General features: G+C 34.9%; 1 protein-coding gene across 2 annotated transcripts in view; it reads left to right on the forward strand.

Annotated features, from left to right (window-relative positions):
- Positions 1-18,126, forward strand: part of LOC136209784 (insulin-degrading enzyme-like 1, peroxisomal) — a 31,052-nt gene extending 12,926 nt beyond the window's left edge. For both annotated transcript variants that reach the window (XM_066001367.1, XM_066001368.1), the window contains exons 11-26: positions 1,873-1,965; positions 2,040-2,125; positions 2,538-2,624; positions 5,586-5,689; positions 7,419-7,521; positions 10,836-10,931; positions 11,012-11,201; positions 11,385-11,446; positions 11,841-11,945; positions 14,075-14,276; positions 14,367-14,575; positions 15,659-15,783; positions 15,858-15,909; positions 15,994-16,080; positions 17,476-17,598; positions 17,698-18,126. In XM_066001367.1, the coding sequence (XP_065857439.1) occupies positions 1,873-1,965; positions 2,040-2,125; positions 2,538-2,624; positions 5,586-5,689; positions 7,419-7,521; positions 10,836-10,931; positions 11,012-11,201; positions 11,385-11,446; positions 11,841-11,945; positions 14,075-14,276; positions 14,367-14,575; positions 15,659-15,783; positions 15,858-15,909; positions 15,994-16,080; positions 17,476-17,598; positions 17,698-17,940 (1,967 nt within the window). In that variant the 3' untranslated portion in view covers positions 17,941-18,126. The remainder of the gene's footprint in view (positions 1-1,872; positions 1,966-2,039; positions 2,126-2,537; positions 2,625-5,585; positions 5,690-7,418; positions 7,522-10,835; positions 10,932-11,011; positions 11,202-11,384; positions 11,447-11,840; positions 11,946-14,074; positions 14,277-14,366; positions 14,576-15,658; positions 15,784-15,857; positions 15,910-15,993; positions 16,081-17,475; positions 17,599-17,697) is intronic.
- Positions 18,127-18,472: the final 346 nt, after the last annotated feature.

Here is an 18,472-nt window from a genome sequence, read left to right on the forward strand (position 1 = left end):
CCTCACCATTGCATCCCTTTGCCACTCTTCAATCCTTCTAACTGGCGCATCAAGCGCTCTTCGTATTACATGGCCAAACCACCTTAGTCGATTTTCCCTCATTTTATTCTCAAATAGATGTAACCCCTATTTTCGTCCTAATTATTTCATTCCTCACCCGATCCTTTCTCGTATAGCCACACATCATTGCAACATACGCATCTTCGCCACCGACATCTTATGAATGCGACAGTGTTTCACTGCTCAACTTCCGTACCATATAACAATGCAGGTCTAATTGCCGTATTAGGCTTACTGGGATCGGATCGCAAAAGAAGCTCGTAGCACTCTTCCACTTCAACCAACCAGATTTAATCCTATGAGCAACATCTCCATCCAATTCTCCATCCGTTTGAATAATAGACCCTAAATAACGGAAGCAATTCGACCCCTGGACAACCCTCCATCCAGGCTGATTATGCTGCTGTCGCCGCTAAACTTACACCACAAATATTCCGTCTTACTTCTGCTCAACTGAAAGCCTCCAGATTCCAAAGTTTGTCTCCATAATTCCAACTTACTCTTCACGCCTTCTTTGGTCTTATCAACCAACACAATATCATCCGCAAACAACATGCACCATGGTATATCGTCTTGAAGTGAACTCGTTAATTCGTCCATAACGACGGCAAAAAGGAATGGGCTAAGTGCGGAACCTTGATGCACTTCAATCGTAATAAGGAGGTCTTCCGTCTTCCCAACACTTCCCAACACTGGTATGCACACTCGTGCACGCCCCCTTATACATGTCCTTTATGATGTCAATATATTTCCGCAAAATGTCTTTCCTTATTAAAGCCCACCAAAGTACTTCCCTTGGTACATTATTATATGCCTTTTCCAAGTTAATGAAGACCATATGCAAATCTTTCTTATTCCGATAGTGCTCCATTAATTGTCTCATTAGACAAATGGCCTCCATAGTTATCTTCCCGGCATAAAGCCAAATTGGTTTTCCGAGATCTTCACACTTCTCCTTAGTCTTTGTTCGATCATTCGCTCCCAAAGTTTCATAGTGTCTCATTAGTTTGATTCCTAGATAGTTGGCACAATCTTGGAGACTTCCGCTATGTTCTTTATAATTTTTATTTATGAATTTCTCTGCTTAAAATTTCAAGAGGCATAATAAGGTTATTAAAGGAACTTGTAATTGTTTGTGGATCCAGAGTTAGTCATTGTCCTTCATCATGCAATCAGTCAAATTATATATAGCTTGTTAAAATTTTCAGTTATCTATAACATTTTCTGTGCTAATTTATATAAACTTCACTGGCGATTGACATGATAATGATGACATTTATGAAGTCAGTTTCTTTATACCTTAAGCTCAATTTTGTTAACCTTAATGAAATTGAATATGCATTATCATGGGGTTGCAACTTTGGGGCCTAAGCCTTGTTCTTCTCAATGATAAGGAAAATCAAAAACTTCGTGTTTATTAATATGAACAAGCAGGTCAATTTGGAGCTAAAATCAATATATCGAGTTGAGACAGTGAAATGTGCCAATCAAGATGATATAATTGAAATGTGTATATAGGTATATTTGTAGAATTTTGAGTTCAAATGTTGTACATGTAAGTATAGTTTATCATGGTAAAATTTGAGTTCAAAAAGTGCACTTGTCCTTTTGACCTGCTTCTAGCGAGAAGAGTGTATAAGGCCATATATATCTGTAGAAAATGATATAGCTTAGGTAGGTGAAACACATATGAGGTAATTGAACAACGCATACATTCTTGGAAGCAATAATTGCGTCTTTCCCCTTTCCCGTATCTTCTTTTTCTTCAAAAAAGTATTTGCAGTAATCATACATGGTAGAAAATAAATGCAGGATGGGCAACTGGTTTGGGTGCTGGTGAAGGGGACTGGACAAGGGATTTTTCTTTTTTCAAAGTATCAATTGATCTTACAGATGCTGGTCATGGTTAGTCTTGATAGTAATTTTCCTCTCCAGTTTAATCTTATTTGTTTATATGCCTTGACTTGGTTGAATTGCAGAGCATATGCAGGATATTGTAGGGCTGCTATTCAAATACATTAGTCTCTTACAGCAGACTGGTGTTTGCAAATGGATATTTGATGAGGTTTAATATTTTATTATCCATTATATCTTGATGAATTTCAAATATTAGAAATTGTACAACTCATTTGATTTCTTATTTTGTCTCATGATGCCTAAAAGTTTACCTTGTGCTGCATGTGTATGTGTATTATGTCAAGTAACCAATTGAACTAAAAGCTTAAGTTTGATAGTTAAGCCCAATAATAGTTTTTATATTAATTTCTGACACCCCTCACACGTGAATGCCCCTTGGGCCAGCGTGTATAACACATGCCCATCTCACCATGTGTTGGTCAGGATTCGAACCCTCAACCGCTTGGTCTAAGAGTATTTTTCATGTTCATATTAACTTCCACGTGATTCAAAAATACTTTTGAACATATTTGTAGAATGTTCGTTTTCTTGGATTCTAATCATTTATCATTTCAATGAAGCTTGCTGCTGTTTGTGAGACAATATTCCATTATCAAGACAAAACCCCGCCAATTGATTATGTGGTCAAACTTTCATCCAATATGGAGGTTAGTTGTATATATATATTTATATTTGGTTTTCTTTGTTTCTTCCATTCCATAGATGAACTATCCCTTGTATATATGTTACAAAATTGAACCATTGTAGCTATAACATACTGAAAAGTCAACGCAAAGGATGCCATTTCCATGAAATCAATTTTATGCATGTGCTAATCTTATTTTTTTTATGAGTTAGGGAGTTCATCCTTTACAATGAGAAGATTTCCAAATTTTCTTCTGTTATATTGTTATGGCCCTTAGACACAGATCGAGCATTAGGGCAAATGTTATAGCAATCCTCTGAAACTATGTGAGTATATTGTGTTAAAAAATTCTACTACCTCATTTACCTATTTTGAACTACAAAAAAGTTCAAGAATTCATTAAGAAAGAAACATGCTATATGAGAAATCTTGATAAAGCTCCACTTGTCCTCCCCATTCCTTTCTATTCTTAAATACAGGTCTAGAAGGAATATAATAACAGTATGATAGATATTGTATACAATCAGTGATAACCAAATATCTCAAAGGAAGTATATATTAAAACAACATATAAATCATTGGTTCTCAAAAAGTTCTCCTAGCATTTAAATTGCATAAACATGCGATCAAAATCCGAAACAATATGGTGTAGTTGTTCAACCAATCGTAACTTAACTGTCAACTTGGCTTTTTTCCTTAATGGTGTGAACACGTCATCACAACTAAAACATAGCGTTTTTACTTGTTCCTCAAATTTTGGAGAAGTGACAATATAGAGAAGCCACAAATGACTTGGAAGAAGGTGATAAAGCGTGATAAGGCACAGAAAAAGAAATTGGTTTACTTTGCAATGAGCAATATGAAGGTAGAGACTGGGACCATATATAGATGGTGGTGAAGAATTTGGAACAAAATAATAAGTGTAAGGGTCTTCATGTCTATTGCCCCTATTAGGGGTATGGACAAACAAGCATAATCAAAAGGGAGTAATATTTTAGAAGGAAGTGCGAAGAGCATAAGGTGTCTGACAATTAATAACATAAGAAATTAATCAAAAATTGAAAAGCGAAGAGAGAAAATTCTACATCAATCCAAAATTCTATAGGAATTTCCATACAAAACTTAAAGAGTTTGGACAACTGCAAATAAGTGGCATTTTTTTTCTCTGTCACCCGATTTTATTGAGTAGCAACAGTACAAGAAGATGAGAAATATTCTTCAGCATTATCACTTCTAAAAATGCACACATGTTCATAAATTAAGTTTGAATCTTTCGCACAAAATGCACAATGAAAAATAATTCCAAACAATGATTCATGAGGAAGTGCCAAGTAAACCCGAGAATAGTCACAAAGTAAAAAATAACAAAGACCAAATTTCAATAAATTAGGAGAAAAATCCTATATCTGCTACCAAATAAAATGAAGACATTTATTCATTCTAAGAGGATAAGATACTTTGTGGAGTTTTGCTAATTGACAAGTGTAAGAAACCATGTAATACACTAGAATACATGGGATACCATGTAGATTAAGAGTCTACATTGATATATTTTACTTAAGAACATTACACATATATATACAAGGTTCTCCTTCAATCAAGTAGACATAGTAAGCCCACAGCAGCCTCTAACAATGATTTAGTTGACTTAGACATGCTTTAGTTGACTTAGCCATGCTTACATTTATTACATTGACTTATTCTATAACAACGAGATTCATGTTAAAGACTAGGGCAAAGCTGTTATAATATTCTAAGATGAGGATCAAAGCTATAATGAAGCTAAAGAATGTTGTAGTGTTTTAACAGGTACTAATACATACCATTGATCTTCGTTGGTAAAAAAGTAGAATTAAGAACATACAATTCATCTGCCATAAATCCCTACCAGTACAATGTTCTTGGAAGAAAAGGAGACTATAACTAAATCTTTGTTAAGTTCAGTAATAGACTAAAATGAACTTGAGATAGGCATAAAACATAGTATAAGGAAATTGATGCAGTTGGTTGCAATGTCCTACAACTAATTAGAGAAGCTATGGACACATTAGCTGTAGTAATAAAAAGGGCGGCCCGGTGCGTCCCCGCTTAGCGAGGGTCCGGGGAAGGGTCCCACCACAAGGGTGTACTGGGGGCAAGCTAATGTGTAAAATGACAAAACACCAAAGCTACTGATCATATGATCATTGGCATTAGAGCTGAGAACCCAACTCAACTCCGGGAAAAATGTCGATAGATAGATCAGCAGGTTATTCTACCATTAATAACCCAATGATCAAAAAAAATAAATAGCAATCAAGTCTGAACACAAAGTTATTCAACTAGGGAAACAAAAGTCTAAACATGTAGTTAGAGAGGATAAACTTGCTACCCATTGCTGGAATCAATCTTCACCAAAGGCAACCAGATAAAAAATGCCAGCCACATTTAACAGATTGACCCTAGAGAAACCATTTGCAAATTGATGCTGGGTAGGGAGAGGCGATGCAGAGGTGTTGACCAAGGGCCGTAAAAGTGTTGGGCATGCCACCATGCACTGACGCATGAGAGAGAAGGAAAAATCACCAAATGGCTCATGAGTCACACATGGTGAACTTCTGGTGATCGAACTTCAAGAAGATGCTAGGAGGATGGTAGCTAATTTGTTTGCATTGAAGGTGAAGCTAGATTGTCTCCTGAAAATGGAGACCCAAAGATCTTCTATCTAGGTTAAACGTAATTGAGAACACAAAATCCACAAAGTCAGAAACCCAAAACTAAAATCCAGAAACCAGGTACCATGATATATGAAATAGGAGGAAAATGATGTTCTCTATATGTTAGTCAAGGAATACAACCACATAAACTAATCCTCACCTACCATACCATATGCATGGAAACTACCGTGACAATGCATTTACAACTCAACACTTACAAATGTGTGTATATACAGAAGTATAAACATTAAAGGAAGTGTTTGATTTTTTATTAATTTTTGGTTCAGTTATATCCTCCTAAAGATTGGCTGGTGGGGTCATCTTTGCCTTCTAAGTTTACTCCAAGCATAATCCAAATGGTTTTGGATCAGCTTTCTCCATCCAATGTCAGGTAACTTTTGGTTCTGGAAGGAGTCACAAACTTCATGCAATGAAGAAAGTAGGTTACATGTCACATTTTAGTTATTGTCTTCCTTGCTCTTTACATCTAATCTTGTTCAATGGTTATGTCTTATTCTATCTCCTTCTCATTTGGCTTTATAAGTAGAAAGATGCTACAACTTCTAATCAGTATAGCATAATTTACTATTATGTTTATAAGTTCTAAGAATAGGGAATTCTAGCTGGATTTTGATAAGCAAAATTTGGCCGAAGAAGCCTTTCCTTGGCGAACTGTGTATCGCTGGGATTGGATTAGAGAGGCTTGATCAAGAAAGATCTACATTTACTTTTAACTCAATTCATGTATCCTATATAAGTAAAACACTAGATAAATTTTAATGATGCCAATCCTATAAATTTCAGTTTTTATTTGTGTTTATTTTTCATCTACAAATTGGTTTCTCTTATATTTTGCCTCTCGTCAGTGATTGGTATGGCTTTCACTTGACATTTTGGTTGAGTACAAAATAACATAATAATACAATAATAGTGTGTGCATTGATGAGTATATCCTGGTAAAACTTGGGGCTACAAAAAAGCATTGTAATAGTTTTTCACTTCTAAATATGATTACCTAAGCTGTGTACATAACCACTATTTAGGAGATGACTTTATTTCAACTATTTTTATAAATGGGACAAGGATCAAATTTGACACTAACGGTTTTGAAGAAGTGGAAATTTAGCCTTAATGTATGAAATAGGGCAAATTTAACCATGTTTCCAAGCAAGATTAATTTTTGCCCTAGGGTACCGATTTTTTTAAAAAACTAGTTTGGTTATTATTTAATTATCACATCGGACATTCCAAACAAGTTTTTGTCGATTATTTGTAACTATATTAGTAACTCGATGAACATTTTAGACACTTTGACAAATAATTATGATTAACTTATATGTGACGACTTAGCTGTTAACATTTTAATTGGTTTTTTGTAACTATGTTAACACATTAAATATTTTAGACATAATTTATGTTTGGAAAGTCCGATGTAACAGTTAAATAAAATTCAAACTAGCCTTTTTAATTTTTCTGTAACGTAGGGATGAAATTGATCTTGCTTGAAAAACGTTAGGGTTAAATTTGGAGAATTTTGCACATTAGGGCCAAATCTGCACTTCACTGGAAATGTTAGGATCAAATTTGGCCCTTATCCCTCTATAAATGGAATTGGAGTCACTTTTCATATATTGTATATCCTCGTTGATGTAATTTGGCTATGGCGTATGTGATCTATTATTCCCTTTTGTTGTGATTTTCCCTATGTTATTTTACTAGATTAGTTTGGATTTTTGTTCTAATAATTAATATTAGAGGAAATCTCATTTCTTCTAACTCCGGTTCTTAGAGCTATTATTTGAAAGATTATTCACAGAGAAATTTGGTATGTTATTTTACTGGAGAGTAAGTTATTAATATTAAGGCTGTTAATTTTTTATACAACACGATTTCAGAGGCAACCTGCTTGACACGGCATGTTTGATACGATTATTATTTTTGGTACATTTATATCATATATAATTGTGTGAAATATATAGATCACGTAACACAATTATGACACAACCTTTTTTAACACTTATAATTAATATTAGAGGAGTGCCAAGACCTTTCTATCCCAGGCTTATGCTTTGTGTGTTGCTGCTTAATTGCTTATACTGATTAATCTTTCTATTCTGCAGAATCTTTTGGGAATCAAAGAAATTTGAAGGACAAACTGAAAGGGTAGAACCATGGTATGGAACGGCATATTCTGTTGAAAATATCACGAGCCTGATGATTGAGGTTAGTGGTTGATTACTTTAACTTAGATAGAATGGAGAAGGTTTATTATACATTGATTCAGAAATTATATAGCTATTTATACAAGTTGAGAATATTAATCTCTATAGTTCCTTTTCTCCTGGTTTTACTCCCATACAACCGATACTAAAAGTCTTTATGTACACACTGTCACACTTCCGCTCAAGCTGGAGCATGGATATGGTCATCCCCAGCTTGTTACATTATGTAATTGACCTGAAACTTATTTAAGACTTTAGTAAAAATATATCCCAGTTGTTCACCAATATGAACATATTTTGCACACTTCAGATTTTTTGTTGTAGTTTTCCTAGGAAAAAATAATAGTCAATCTTGATATGCTTGGTTCATTCATGAAACACTGGGTTAGAGGTAATATGGGTGCGCTTGGTTGTCACACCAGATTCTAGTTGGAGTTGAGATATAAGATGACAAATCCCCATAGTCTTGCTAACAGATAGTGGCATAGCTCTATATTCTGATTCAACACTAGATCGAGACACAACATGCTGCTTCTTACTTTTCCATGAGACTAGATTTCCTCCAATAAAGACACCATAACAATAGTAGATCTGCGTCAACCTTAGAACCTGCCCAATCTGCATCCGAGAAAAAATTCAGTCTGATCATGCGCACTATTCTCGTCCTGGATCTCCCTTTAAGTAGCATAGAATCTGTTCAACTGTAACCCAATGATGGATGGTAGGAGAAGACAAATTGATTGACAACACTAATCGAACATGCTAGATCGGCTTGAGAGTAACAGTAAGATAATTTATTTTTCTAACTAGTAGTTTACATTTGACAGGATCTTCATATAATATTCCATATGTTGTGGGTTGTAAATTAGGTATCATTGTGGTTCTACATGGCTTAGCTCCCAACTTATTTCTGCTAATAAGTCAAGTATATATTTCCTTTTAGATAGGAAAATGCATTTCTTGATTATTACTTGCACTCCCAAGAAATATTTTAGAACCCCCGAGCATTTTGTATGAAACTGACAATGGAGGAAGGATTTCAGGGATGGAATCATTTGTTGTATCACTTCCAATAATGACAATATCATCCACATGGACCATAAGAAGAACAATGCTAGATGCAAAATGTTTATAGAAGGCAAAAAGCATCCCGAGGTCCCTGAATATTCTTATTTTGGTGGATTAGGCCCCTGACCTTTCATTTCAATACATTAAGTCCATGATCTTTTATTTTTTGTCACATTGAGCCCCCGATGACCAAAAAAGTTAGTTTTAAACATAAAACTCAGTTAACCGAGCGTTATTTATTTCATCTATGTTTCAAATTTGCATTCTTAACAATTCAAAAGCAGTTTTTTTTATATGTGATGTGGCAATAGAGAAACTGGAGAACCTTCTTTTGAACCGTGGAAAATACAATTTTAGATACAAATGAAATGAGTAATACTTTTTTAACTAAATTAGATGTTTAAGCTAACTAATCTGGCAAGCAGTGGCTTAATGTGGTCCAAAATAAATGATCGAGGTCTGGTGTGTTGAAATAAAAGATGAGAGGCTCAATGCACCAAAATCAGAATGATTAGGGGCCTCATCATGTTTTTTGCCTTTATAGAAGACTGAATGACCACACTTGCTTTTCTTCATTCCACAAGTCTCAATTGCTTGACTAAATTTTCCAAACCAAGACTGATGATTCTATTTTAAGCCATTGAAACACTGGTAGTTGCTCTATATAGATTTCTTCCTGAAGGTCCTCATGCAAGAATGTGTTTTTAATGTCAAATTGATTCAGGGGCTAATCATGTGATGCAGCCATGGAGATGAATAACCGAATTGAAGTCATTTTAGCCACTGACGGAAAACACCCATTAACATCCAATAGCCTTCTTCCTAATAGGCAAGCTGATGAGTTCCTTAGTATCCTTAGCATCAAAAGCATGGATCTCCTCTATAATAGAATTGCGCTAGTTAGGATTTGATAGAACGGAGAAGATTTAAAGTTATATTGATTCAGAATTTGTGAAGATATTTATACAGGTATGAGGATACTAATCCGTATAATTGCTCCTGGGATTACACTCTTTTACAGCTGATACTAAGTCTTATGTACAAACTGTAGCATATAGTTGATACAAAGTCTTATGCAGGCACTGTAACATACAGCTGATACCAAGTGAAAATTACTGCAAGAAGACATACAATAAAATCTTCATAAACTAATACTCGATAAAATAATCTCTTTAAAATAATAATTCCTTCTGGTCCCGACTTGGGCCAGTTCAGTAAATTTATACTCGATAAATTAATATCTCTATAAATTAATAAAATTTCATGGTCCCAACATTATTAATTTATAGAGGTTTTACTGTAGTTATTAATGGTGCACGGCGCACTAAGGCGCAAGGGGGTTCTGGATCCTTGGCGCGCTTGAGTAACACAAGGCGCATTAACAAAATAAAATTTATAAAACTATAAATTATAATATTTAAATTATAAGAAATGATAAATTCTAAAATCAAAATAGAATAAATACTAGACTATGACAATACTCTTGATCATAAATAAATTCTAAATGCAATAATCCCCATATCCTTTATCTGAAGTTCAACTGTTCTTAAATAGTAAATTCTAAGTCGATGAATAGTTGCTTCTCATCAGAACTCCCCAAATTCATCTCTCATCATTCATCACTATCACCCTAATCTAAAACATCTTCAAATTCTTCTTCAAGGAACTGATCCTCTTCATCCTCATCATAATCCTCTTCAAAGTTGAAATCTTTTGTAGTTTGGTCTCCAAAGTTCAACATATTCTTTATTTCACTGATTCTTAATTCTCCCCTTAGTTGCTTTATGTTTCACGTTTTCTCACTCTTAGCTCTTATATACTTCTCTGCTACTTTTTCTCTTTACAGAGTTGTTTGTCTTGTGCGAACCTCTCTTCCTCTTCCAATTCTAACATATATTTTCTGTTCTTTTTGTTACCCTTAGATGTGTCTAATCCAAGGGTGAATATTGAATCTACGTTACAAATTTTTAAAAACCCTAAAAATATACACATGCCACATAGGCGTGCCATGGCGCGCCTCTGATCGCTGTACCTTGGCCGCCATTTAGGTGGTGAGGTGCTAAGTCTGTTGCCATGTGCGCCTAAGGCGTGCCATTAACAACTTGCAAGAACAAAAGTTGTCTTATTTGGATATGCCTACAAGTTTGGATATTTGTTGCTCCTTTGCCAAGATAGCACACGTTATATAACTAGAGCCTCCTATTCAGAGAAGAAAAGAAAAGAGTAATTTCTTTGAACTTTATGTAGGAATGGATGCTATCTGCTCCTAATGAAAGCCTACATCTACCAGCAGCTAATGTGTTCATACCTACTGATTTATCACTAAAGGATTCTCAAGAGAAGGTTAGAAGATAAACTGTCATTTGAGATTACATTTATTATTTATTGTTAGTGGTTTCTCATCCGGTGGATCTCTGAAGCAGGTTAAATTTCCAGTTCTTTTGAGGAAGTCATCTTGTTCGTCGATATGGTACAAGCCTGACACCATGTTCAATACACCCAAGGCATATATTAAGATCGATTTCAGCTGCCCCCATGCTGGAAGTTCTCCTGAGGCAGAAGTTCTAACTGATATTTTTACACGGTTATTAATGGATTACTTGAATGAATATGGTAAGATGAGGTAAATTGCGTATAGGTCAATGAGCTGAAAATAAAATCCCTCTCTATTCACTTCATTATAGTTTGGATTTTTAATTGATGGTTGCTCCTCCCCCCTACCCTCCCCATGTTTTTTTTTATGAATTATGTTAATTGGGGTAGTATGTCCAGTTTAACTTATTTTGCGTGTTTCAGCTTATTATGCACAAGTTGCTGGTCTATATTATGGCATTACAAACACAGATAGCGGGTTTCAGGTACTAATCGAACTTTGGTAGATTATATCTGATACTATGGTATACATCTGATTTATGGACCTAAAGGCACATGTTTCATACCAGCTTAGCCAGTACTGTAGACTGAAATTGGAATGAGAAGTTTTAATTTGAGTTTAAGATATACTTTTGGCCTATAGGTTAAATTTTTCCTTGAACTGTGCCCATTCTTAATGATTGAATTGCTTTTCTTCTGTTCAATGTTGTCCTCCAACTACAATATCATTATTTGAGAGGCAAAAAGCCTGTTTAGACAGATAGCATTTATTGTAATGAAGAAACTAGCTTATGGTTGAGAGGCTTGGCTGGGGGAAGCAATCCCTGGACTGAGTGTTCTTGCACTTGTTAATGTGTTATTTTTTTTCAACTTATTCAGGTCAATGTTGTTGGTTACAATCATAAAATCAGGATCCTGTTGGAAAGTGTTATTGAAAAGATCGCAAAATTCAAAGTCAATCGTGACAGGTTTTCTGTGATCAAGGTAACTTGCTCATTCATCTGAAGTTAGATCAATAAAGCTCTGTTATCTTATGCGTGTTCAACACGTTCTGTTTATATTATGTGACACTTTTTCGCTGGTCAAACGGCTATTTGATCTTTCCTTGTATTGTACCAAAAATCATGCTTCTTCTTGTTAAACGATTCTTGAATCCATCAATATTTTTGTATTCCTTTAGGAGATTTTTATGGTCCTCCATGCATTAACTGCATGCTTAAATAACTACAACAGTTGAAATCGGGCAAGTGGCAATTTTCCTCTTTATCAGCATTGTTAGACATGCAATAAATCACCAAAATTCTTTTGTAAATTGTTATCCTCTTCCCATTTATGCCCCTTTTCAGTTGGCTTGTGATTTGTGAAGACTTATAGCATAATCAATGTGGAAACGACTAACTTGTTATGTGGTTATAACTTATAATTATAAAGATTGTGTTGAAGACAGAACGACATAACTGTACCTCAGGCAATTGTTGCTAATCTTAATATTTGAAAGCACAATCCTTTTTTTTTTCAAATCAGAAGTTTCAACTCCCATTTGGCAGGTTCATAATACCATGGACAAGAATATACTGAGGATAGGTTTGGTAAAAACATGTGCAAACGAAACTACTAAAGTCAAGGAAATATTATGCACCATCAGAGCTGATGTTGCAATTAAAATGAATATTGTATTATATTTTAGTTTTTAAATTGGAAAACATTAAAATATGTCCTTGGTTCTCTTGCTTGGTTTTGTTTTGCAAAGTTGTTTTGAGGAATTGAATAAGCTCTGATAATTGAACAAAGAATTCAGGTTTAAAAGTTAGGGTCAAAAACTTCAAAAAGCAACAAAAACATTTGAGACTTGGAAAATACCTATCAATATCTTCATAATCTCCACCTTTCGTTCCCATAGCAAGCTCTCTCCATCTGACACTACCTTCAGCAAGCTTACTCCCTCTCGTGCGACCTTTCTACATCTGTACTCTACTCATTGCCAGTGGCAGAGTCAATTAGTCATAGGCTTGGCAGCAGTCCATCTTGTATAACAGGCTTGGAATTCAAAGAAGAAATAGGCTCGAATGGATACTTGTCCTGGATAACATGGTGGCAGATGGTACAAGAAGGGGAGAGTGCAATGGATGTTTGTGTATTGGAGCTAGATCTCGTTGGTAGAGGAGGTGGCAGGACGAGTGGTGAATGAGGTTGTATCTGTGAAATTTGTGGGAGGATGATGGTGGAGGTAGAGATTGACTCCAGTCCCGAATGCTCTTAAGAATTTTTGAAATTTGATTTGAGTAAAATTCTTTTAAATTCCTTTCCTCAGCTATTATTTGAATGGCATCTTATTCATGTATGTTAAATCCATGGGTGAGCAAATTCGTTTGGAGATCGTAGAGCTAATTTGGGCCCAAAAGAGGGGATCAGTCTATGTATTTCAGCCGCATATATAGACAGAGATGGTCAGATCAGTGGAGATGCTATAAAATGTTATGTTGTCATATATTTGTACTATACTAATGAGATCTAATCTAAGTGATTGGTCAGTAATTTCATGGAAGATGGACCAGTCCAAAATATAGTTTAGCAGAGCAGATTTAAATAGACGTGACTGGATTATGGAGTTGAAGATATGGCTCGATTCCAAGTATCCAATTGGAACACACAAGTCAAATCTTGAAAGTATAATGGGGTTGTTAAGGTGATTTCTAGTGGTTTTGAACGACTCCAATGCAGCTGTGGCTTTGATGTTTTCCCTGTATTCTTTTCATATGATAAAAGATAAATAATATTTGATATCAACTAAGTTCCCACATTACCTAGCTGGTTCCACAATATTTTCTTAAGATATATATATATATATAATTTTTTTTTTCCTTTTGTTAATGTCAATTAGCCACCAACTTAGTATCTAGTCAACGAACTATGCTCTGTTTCTTAATGTTTCCAAAAGAATGATAACTTTTTTTTTCTTTTTCTTTAATTTTTATTGTTGAATAATTCATTTCATGATCATCATGCCATAGCTTTTCAGGTTATGCCCCACAAGCTATAGGAATTACATTGAACATCTTGAGAAGTGTGTCTGCTTCTTAATTGCTCTTGATAGTGATTCATTTTTTCTCTAGGAAATGGTGATAAAGGAGTACGAAAATTTCAAGTTCCAGCAACCCTATCAGCAGGCCATGTACTATTGCTCTTTGATACTACAAAATCAGTCATGGCCCTTGATGGAAGAACTTGAAGTGCTTCCTCATCTTCAAGCTGAAGACCTTGCTAAGTTTGTTCCATTGATGCTTTCAAGAGCCTTTTTGGAGTGTTATATAGCAGGTCTTTTGTCTCAAATGGCTCTTCAATGTGATATCTTGATTTTTTTTTTTTATCTTGAATGAGTATTATTTTTTTGTTGTTCCATTTTAGGTAACATGGAACGTAATGAGGCAGACTCAATAATTGAGCATATTGAAGATGTCTTTTTCAAGGGTCCAAATCCAATTTGTCAGCCATTGTTCCCATCTCAACATTCCACCAATAGAGTTGTCAAGCTAGAAATGGGAAAGAGTTATCTATATCCAACTGACGGATTGAATCCCCTTGACGACAATTCTGCTTTAGTGCATTATATTCAGGTAATTAGGCCTGTTAGTGAAGAAGTGCTATTTGAATATGCAGAGTTAGTTTCATTGTCCGTACTGCAACTTTGTCATGTTAAATGCTCCAGCAGATGTTACAAATTTGGAATAAAACTTAGCTGTGGCATGTCATGCTCCAATTTATTGATTATCTTTACTTCAACATGTTATGAAATTCTCAGACTTTAAATCCTTGGACTTGTCCCATGCCTATGATGTTAAGATATTTTTTTTTTCAATGGATCTTTGTTTCCATCAATGCAATGGACTTCAACACTTTAATATGGATTCCAAATATGAAGGGATCTCCACATGAAGAGGAATCCTCTTATATCTTAATGCTTGTATTGTGTGCAGTTCAAACACCCAAAAATTATCAGTTCATTCATTATTTTCTGAGGAAATTTTTAGCTTCCCCTGAAAATCCTCTTGGTTCTATGTTGGTATATTCTTTTTATTGCTTATTTCTGGAGTGATATTTTATCTTATAATGTTTGCACTGCATGTGTTAAACACCTGAAAATTGCTAGCGCCTGTGGTTTCTGTAGGAATTTTTTAGCTTTTATTGTTTATTTATGGAGTTGGCAGTAAAACATCCTTTTCTTTAGGAGATCAGTGTTGGCAATTAGATTTACATGTGTGTGTGTATTGCCTCTCTTTTGTTCCTTCCCCATAAATCGGTATAAAGTTGGTAGCATCTGGCTAAAGGATGTAGATTTGGTTAAGGTGTTTTACTCGGAATGATCATATTTCTCATTTGGTCTTAAGATTATGATTAAGGATTATTCAATGGAGTTCTATTCCAAAGATATCTTCTTTTTCTTTATATATAAAATTGAGATCGTTGTCATTTTCGTATTCTCGGAGTTTAGTACCAGGAAAAATCTGCTCAAATCCTGAAAGGTCGCTTTGGCATGGAAAATTGACGTAGTATTTCATATCTTCTCAAGATTGAAGACCATCTATTTGTCAATTAATGTCAATTCTGCAACTTTTTTAAAGCAATTTGCTTGTATTTATAAGCCACTCTGCAGCCAGATTCTATGCAGTTCTAATAGGCACTATGATCAAATTATCTAGGTCCATCGAGATGATTTTATGCTGAATGTCAAACTTCAGCTTTTTGCTTTAATCGCAAAACAAGCAGCTTTTCACCAGCTTAGATCAGTTGAACAGCTTGGATATATTACTGCGCTCCTGCCAAGGTATCTAAAGTTTTTCTGTTTAACTTGAAAAAATTGCTACACTCTGAAGGTTTACCAATTATTTTTTGATATAGGAATGATTCTGGCATTCGTGGTGTACAATTTATTATCCAATCCACAGCAAAGGTATTTAGGGAACTAAATAATAACTTCTCCGTGATGAAATAATTTTATATGCTTCCTGTATTGATATTTTGGTAATCCTGGCAGGGCCCTGGACATATTGATTTGAGAGTTGAGGCATTCCTCAAGATGTTCGAAACTCAACTTTATGAGATGACAAATGATGAATTTAAGGTGATATAGAAGTTTTAAAGTAGACTATATATCAACACGAATATTGTTTATTCTTTGTTCTGATCTCTGTGATGTTAGTAAAATATTTATTTCATTCACTGTTAAGAGGCAGGAAATTCTCTCATAGTGTATGGGGTTGGCATTTCCTTCCTGCAATTTAGGTTTGCTCCCATGAATCTCTTTTATCCCTGGTTTATGTTCCAGAAACCAAGGAGCAGGGCTGATTTTTTGTTATTACATGTTTGAGAATTATTCTCAGTTACCTGTAGCTAAAACTTGATCTTATTTAAACATGTAGTTTTAGGTTTAAAACACTTGAACAAGGGGTATAGAAGTCGAGAATTTTTTCGTTTGTGTTTTTCCTTTTCTTATTACTGATCTACTGTTCCCTCTCGCCTTGAGTGGGGCGCACCTAGGTGCAACGTAATTGTATGGTTTTTTTCGGGTAAAGGATAAGGATAAGCACCATTAGTTTTTAGATGTGAAGAGGAAACTGACTTTGTAGATGATGAGTACCTCGGAGATGATGATGATGATAAGATTGAGAACCTTGAAGAAGAATATGATGATGGAGATGATAGTGATGATGGTGATGGTGACTTTGATGATGAATAGGGATTTGTAAAGACTAAAGAGTTTAGTCTTGACAAAAAGTAGTTATTATTAGACTATTAGTTATTAATTTAGTGTTTAGTTGAAGTTGAACTTTGGTATTTAGATTTAAATTTTACTATGGATTATAATTATGTTGTTTTGTTTTGGTGCGCCTTGTGTCGCTCAGGTCCTCATCTAGGACCCCCTTGCTCCTTTCACAACTATGGCTTATAGTATAGAAGTTTGATCATGAGAAAGTCTTTAGCCCCTTGCTCCTTTCACAACTATGGCTTATAGTATAGAAGTTTGATCATGAGAAAGTCTTTAGGGAGATGAAATGACCTGTAAGACTTATCTATGTTTAGATCTTGGAACTCAGTTATCTCTCTAGTTGATTTGTTGTATGGTTCTTTTTTATTTGATTTCTTGGTTATCTATTTCTTAGTTTTATACTCTAGTTCTGGTATCTGTATCTGTGTTCGAGAGATACATACCAATGAATTGGTGTCATTTGTGCACTTTTACTCTTAACACCAATAATCTCCCAATGAGGTGGTATGCATCCGTCTTTCCATTGGTTGGATGTATTGCACCCGGAGTATAGTAGAAAGTCTTGTTGTTTGAGTTATTTAATGTTACTTTTTTTGTTCAATTAGTATGATTGATGCTTTAAATTAAATATGGACCATATAATATCAAACAGCATGATTGGTAGTGAACAGTTGATGGTGCCTATAATCCGATTGCCTGCCTTAACACTTATGTTCTGAATCTGAAAAAGCTTGATTATTGACTGTGCAGAATAATGTGAATGCTTTGATTGATATGAAACTTGAGAAGCACAAGAATTTGAGGGAAGAATCTGGATTTTACTGGAGAGAGATTTATGATGGGACCCTAAAGTTTGATAGGAGAGAATGTGAGGTATGATATACTTAACTACTCTTTCTAAACATGTCCTTGATTGATGATATATTTGAAGATAGAAAACGAGATTTTGTTAATGAAATATGATTGAAACAGGTAGCAGCAATAAGGCAGGTTAAACAGCAGGACTTCATAGATTTTTTCAATGAGTATATAAAAGTGGGTGCATCACATAAAAAGACATTAAGCATCCGAGTTTATGGAGCTCCACATTCGTCGGAGAGAGCATCAGATAGAAGTGAAAGCGTTTCGGTTGAAATAGAAGACATTTTCAGCTTCAAAAGATCACAATCGCTTTATGGTTCCTTCAAAGGAGGCTTTGTTCATATGAAATTATGATGGAAGTCCTTGCCCGTGCCTGTACCTGTGGACAATGTTTAATTTTAGCATACAATTTGTTATATTTTGTAGCTTTAAAAGTTGATGGTTAATCTGGTATTTGTACCAATTGCTTGTCTGCATTAATATGATAATTTTGAGACTAAACTTTTCCTTGTATTGTCAATGTGAGTGAATTGCTGCATATTTTTAAAATCTTATGGAATTTGTAAACATCAATCTCAACAACCATCTTTACCATCCAAATACTTAGGGTCCGTTTGTTTTACCTACTGTTTGCTGTTGCTGTTTCCTGTTTGCTGTTACGGTTTGCTGTTTGCTGTTGGAAAAAGCTGCTTTTAGAGATTCTCTGCTTTTGTAAAAGGCTGCTTTTCAGGTGTAAAAGGCAAACAGGAGATCACTAACCAAACATTTAATGCTGCTTTTCAACTGTAAAAGGCAAACAGGAGAAGCCGAACCAAACATCTAAAACTCTGCTTTTTAAAATGAAAAGGCAAACAGGAGGTGAAAAGTAGGTAAACAAACACCCCCT

Source organism: Euphorbia lathyris, chromosome 10, assembly GCF_963576675.1.
Source record: "Euphorbia lathyris chromosome 10, ddEupLath1.1, whole genome shotgun sequence".
Lineage (NCBI taxonomy): Eukaryota > Viridiplantae > Streptophyta > Magnoliopsida > Malpighiales > Euphorbiaceae > Euphorbia > Euphorbia lathyris.